Below are 5,244 nucleotides of genomic sequence, written 5' to 3'. Positions count from 1 at the left end.
AAAAAAAAAAAAAAAAAAACTTCTACCTATTCTGGAAGGCACTGCTTTTGCTCAGAAGTAGGGTATGAAAATGATATCAAATGATTCCCTTCTCCCACCCCCAGGGTCCATGTGTGGAAGCTTACCTCCAAGCCATGAGGGGAAATCTTTAGGTACTCGCTGACATCATTGCTATTGAGCATGGCTGTAATGCCATTCAAGTCCACTTTCTCATATGTCAGCTGTCTACCTTCTTTTAAAACTGCAAGAGAAAATGCGGTCATGTTTCCAAGGCAGGCTGCTATAGAAAACATCAAAAGCTAGAATCATCTCTGGCTGCCATCCTAGTCAAGGAGTGGAGGTGCTTGTAAATGGCAGAACAGGAGGGGAGACTTAAAACCTTAGCTGTGCTGCTATGTTGCCATCTGAAGACTAATCAAGCAAATGCTAGGAAAGGTACTGCTGGCTTTATGCTTCCTTTCCTTACAGATACTATTTTGCATGAAACATAATCCAAACTGCACTCTTTCAGAATTAGTCTTTAACAGGCACTTCTCTGGCTATGCACTGAGCCCACCATACTGGGGTAGGAGTCGGAGGTTACATGTCCAACTGTGTTTTAAAACAGTTGTTAAATATGGAAAAAGAAGTGAGAATATAGTAGTATAAGTTGAGCACCCATAATTTAAAATTTGAAGTCCAAAATGCTCCAAAATCTGGTATTTTTTGAGTGCTGACATGATGCTCAAAGGAAATATTCAACTTGATAAATGCAAATATTCCAAAATCTGAAAAAATTCAAAATCCAAAACATTTCTAGTCCTAAGCATTTGGAGGAGAAAAAGAGAAAAGTCAGGAACTCTCATGGTGTAGTAACACAATTTGGGTTTTGACAAGCAAAGTTGGGACAGGGAAAAGAGAAAAGAAAGGGAGTTCCAAGTGAGAAAAAAAGGTCCAGAGACAGGATTCATTCGGACCTGTTTATAAGATACTGAGGAGAGGCTCAGCACCTAGGGTGCCAGCCACATACACCGGGGCTGGTGGGTTCAAAGCTGGCCCAGGCCTGCCAAATGACGACGACAACTACAACCAAAAAAAAAAAAAAAAAATAGCCAGGTGTTGTGGCAGGCATCTATAGTCCCAGCTACTTGGGAGGTTGAGGCAAGAGACTCACTTAAGCCCAAGAGTTTGAGGTTACTGTGAGCTGTGATGCTGCAGTAGTCTACTGAGGGCGACATAGTGAGACTCTGTCTCAAAAAAAAAAAAAAAAGATACTGAGGAGATAGTTTGTATAGGAAAGAGCTGGTTAGATAGTAGACAGTGCCATATAACTAAGGGCCGTGATGCAGCAAGAAAGATGGTATGTATCAGTAAAGGTTTTGAACAGGAGAAGAATTCCACCTAATTCTTGTCTGTAGGGTCTCTGGGATACTTTTTTGATAGAATATATCCAACCTGCCAGTAAAGATCTTACAAAGACTTAGGCTTATTATTACAAAAGATCAATAAGATAGGCTTTTGGAAATGGAAATGGACATTTTAATAAAGAACAACTCCCACTTACAGAGATTGTCTAAGCTCCACTGGGCACAGAAACCAACTTGACGTTTCAGATAATCAGGATCATCAGCCCAGGACTCCAATGTGACAAGCCGGTCACTGATACTGGATTCAGATATAGTCAATTTATTTTCACCTGTTTGGAAAGATGTAATCCTTGAATTAACAATGAAAGAGTATGATGATTTGCTGGGCAGATCAGTGGTGGTAAGGAGTGAGAAGAAGGAATTAGAGATATTAAAGACTAGAATGGATTTCGATTAAAGGTTCTAGGGATGACACAGCTTTGACTATTTTCTCAAAAGTAACAATTTCATCACTAAATTTTTAGCAATAAACAGTGAGAAACTGGCCAGGCATGGTGGCTTACATCTGTAATCCTAGCACTTTGGAACACCAATAAGGGAGGATTGCTTGAGGCCAAGAGTTCTAGATCACCCTGAGCTCGAACCAGACTCCATTTTTACAAAATACAGAAAGATTTGCAGGGCATGGTGGTACACATCTGTAGTCCTAGCTACATGGGAGGTTAAGACAGGAAGATCATTTGCACCCAGGAGGAGTCTGACAATGGTCTACAATGACACCACTGCACTAGGGCCCAAGTGACAGAGCAAGACCCTGTTTCAAAAAAAAAAAAAAATTTAAAAAAAGTGAGTAATCATGGTTACCAAGTTTAGAGTCTTAGGGGAGAGAATCCTGCCTTTGTCCCTGTCACACTTCACTGGCCTTAAATTATCTACCCAGGCAAAAATAAGAGTGTATGCCTGTCTGATGGGGTTCAAAGTGTAGACTCTAGTAACTAAGAAAAACAAGATTTTTAACATCCAATACATTAATGTAAGACGTCACTATACCTACTTGTCTGTGCAAACTTTTCCAGTGCGATAAGTGCAAAAAGCATGACTGTGGGATGGGACTGTAACTTCTGAAAGACAATAAAAGATACAGAAAAAAATCATTCCCCTGCAGAGGAGGCAAGTTATCAATTTCATTTTCTTGTCCAATATGTGCTACATATTTTTTGGAGAAGAAAAGTTTTACTCATCAAGTCTCAGTTATTGATTTGGCTAATAAAGTTAGTAATGTGGAACTAAGACAGTCTACTACTCTTGTATTTTTTTCTTGAGGTCACTGGGTTAATTTATAGATTTGGAAATTCCAAAAGTATCTTGTAACTACACTATGTTATTTTACTCAGTAACATTTAAACTAGGGTTTTGGTACAGAATAATAGTGATTCTTACATTCATTTAAGCAAACCAAACAAACCTAGAACTGTGAGCTAAAAATGACCTTTGATTCGGAATCCCCAAAAAGACAATTCATCACTACCAAGCTCTAAAGTGATAAATAATGAAATTAGCAATTAATGGCTTAGTTTTTAAACTGTTCCCTGAAAGGAGTTCTACAAGTGCTGACGGCAGATGGGAGAGAACAGCAAGTGAGCTCTTTTTTTTTTTTTTTTTGAGACAGAGCCTCAAGCTGTCCCCCTGGGTAGAGTGCCATGGCATTACAGCTCACAGCAACCTCCAACTCCTGGGCTCAAGCGAGTCTCCTGCCTCCGCCTCCCAAGTAGCTGGGACCACAGGCGCCCGCCACAACGCCCGGCTATTTTTTGGTTGCAGCCGTCATTGTTGTTTGGCGGGTCCGGGCTGGGGATTCGAACCCGCCACCTTAGGTGTACGTGGCTGGCGCCTTAGCCGGTTGAGCTATAGGCGCTGAGCCAAGTGAGCTCTTTTAGTTACATTTAAGTTCATATCACATGAGTTTCCATTTAAGGAAAGGTCTATTTGTCTAACATCAAGTCTTCTCACAGCCATGCCTTCCCACAGCTGTATCACGAACCTCCAGAGGAGCTCTAGAACGTCAGAGGAGGTTCCCACTCACTTCCTCAGTGTCCACCAAAGTTCTGTAAAGATCATATAAGCCACTGCTCTCCCCTGTGCAAGCCTATTCAACCTCCTATTTCTTCCCATCCCCATTCTCAATTCCTTCTGCCTGGTTTTTCAGGCCCTGAACCCTCTCCACCTGGCTCATTACTTTGGTCCTCTTATCAAAGAAAACTGTCTTCTCTGATCAGACAATTCTGTCTCTGGGCTTCTGCCTTAGCCAAAACAAACAAACAAAAAACAACCATTTTTTTTCCTCCTCTGGGCACAGTCAAATCCTAACCTTATGGTCTGTCCCAGCTGAAGTTCCACCTTCATCAGAAGTCTCTTTTATGACTATCCCAGCCCTCATCAACCATACCACTTACCTCCTTCGTCATTTTGCCCTTGATAACATTCTGTCATCAAATAGAGGTTGGTTGTCTACTCTGAGTAATTTTGTTCCCTGAACTAACCAGTACAATTAATGAAGGCAAAGGATTGTCATACTACTTCTATATTCCCACAGTACTCACTTAGAGTGGTGTATTTTAAGCACATATCAAGTAGGTACTGAAAGTCTTTCAGATTGGAGTTTTAAAAAAGGAAAGTGTTCAATAGGCCTTACAAAAAGTAACTTTTAAAAATACAGAGCACTTGGCTGGGCGCAGTGGCTCATGCCTGTAATCCCAGCACTCTGGGAGACTGAGACAGGTGGATTGTTTGAGCTCAGGAATTCAAGACCAGCCAGAGCAAGAGAGACTCTGTCTCTAAAAACAGCTGGGCATTGTGGCGGGCGCCTATAGTCCCAGCTACTTAGGAGGCTGAGGCAAGAGAATCACTTGAGCCTAAGAGTCTGAGGTTGCTATAAGCTGTGATGTCACAGCACTCAATCCCAGCGTGACTGAGTGAGACTCTGTTTCAAAAAAAATACAGAGCACTCAAGCCTGCTATCTAGTGATATAAGAGATCTGAAAGCACAGCCTCAGCAAACCACAAGCTTCACAGACAATATATCATGCACTCCAGAGACAACAGTCTTAAGAGCAGTAGCAGAGAGAGGGTGGGTGGGGAGGATCAGAGATTTATATACACTGGGAATCTAACTTGATGGTCTCCTGGCTTTTAATAACACATAATTTTGTTTCCACTGTAGATGTCCCTATTATTATTTGGCAGACTTTAAGGACACACAAAAAAGCCAATCATAGCAACTATGTTAAGACTAAAATTTAAAACCAGACCAATTCAGCGGTTTTGCTTATAAGTTCCTATTCTACTCTCTCTTTTCTTTAAATATAGGAGGAAATAAATAAATACTCAGGAAACACATGCAAATAAAATTTACAGCTGATTTCATTCTCTGTGCCAGTGAAGTTGCCATTTTGAGAAAAATGCCCAATTCTATATAAAAATAACCAGCTTTGATGTCTCACTTACCAGACATTGTAGCAAATATTCCAGTATTCCTGGGCTAAGTAAACCTATGCTTGCAGGACCTAGACAAATACAACAAACACTTGATGTAATTAAAAGTGCCATGTTATTTTCTTTTTTGCCATATTATTTTTAATCACTAATAATCAAATTGATTTGACAGAACTCTTTACCTTCTACAAAGTACTCTGATGCACACTATCTTTTTTAAGCCTCCTGCTCTTAAGTAGGGAATAGCATCATCCCCATTTCACAGGGGAGCACCTGAGCCCACAGAGTGAAGTGACTAACTCTGGGGCACTCAGGCAACACAGGCAGAATCGGAATCAGTATCCATGGGTTCTGATTTCTTCTTTTTTTGGGACAGAGCCTCGAGCTATCCCCCTGGGTAGAGTGC

The 5,244-nt window shown here is 41.0% G+C and overlaps 1 protein-coding gene across 1 annotated transcript in view; it reads right to left on the bottom strand.

Annotated features, from left to right (window-relative positions):
• The window catches only part of RSPRY1 (ring finger and SPRY domain containing 1), a 60,319-nt gene that overhangs the window by 26,287 nt on the left and 28,788 nt on the right, over positions 1 to 5,244 (bottom strand). The window contains exons 5-8 of the mRNA XM_012806842.2: positions 4,851 to 4,960; positions 2,401 to 2,467; positions 1,544 to 1,675; positions 126 to 241 (exon numbers count right to left, since the gene is read on the bottom strand). Coding sequence (XP_012662296.2) covers positions 126 to 241; positions 1,544 to 1,675; positions 2,401 to 2,467; positions 4,851 to 4,960 — 425 coding nt within the window. The remainder of the gene's footprint in view (positions 1 to 125; positions 242 to 1,543; positions 1,676 to 2,400; positions 2,468 to 4,850; positions 4,961 to 5,244) is intronic.

Source organism: Otolemur garnettii, unplaced genomic scaffold, assembly GCF_000181295.1.
Source record: "Otolemur garnettii isolate 467f Iridium unplaced genomic scaffold, OtoGar3 scaffold00058, whole genome shotgun sequence".
Classification (NCBI taxonomy): Eukaryota; Metazoa; Chordata; class Mammalia; order Primates; family Galagidae; genus Otolemur; species Otolemur garnettii.
Note: the sequence above shows the minus strand (reverse complement) of the source record. Positions and strands in the feature narration are given on the sequence as shown.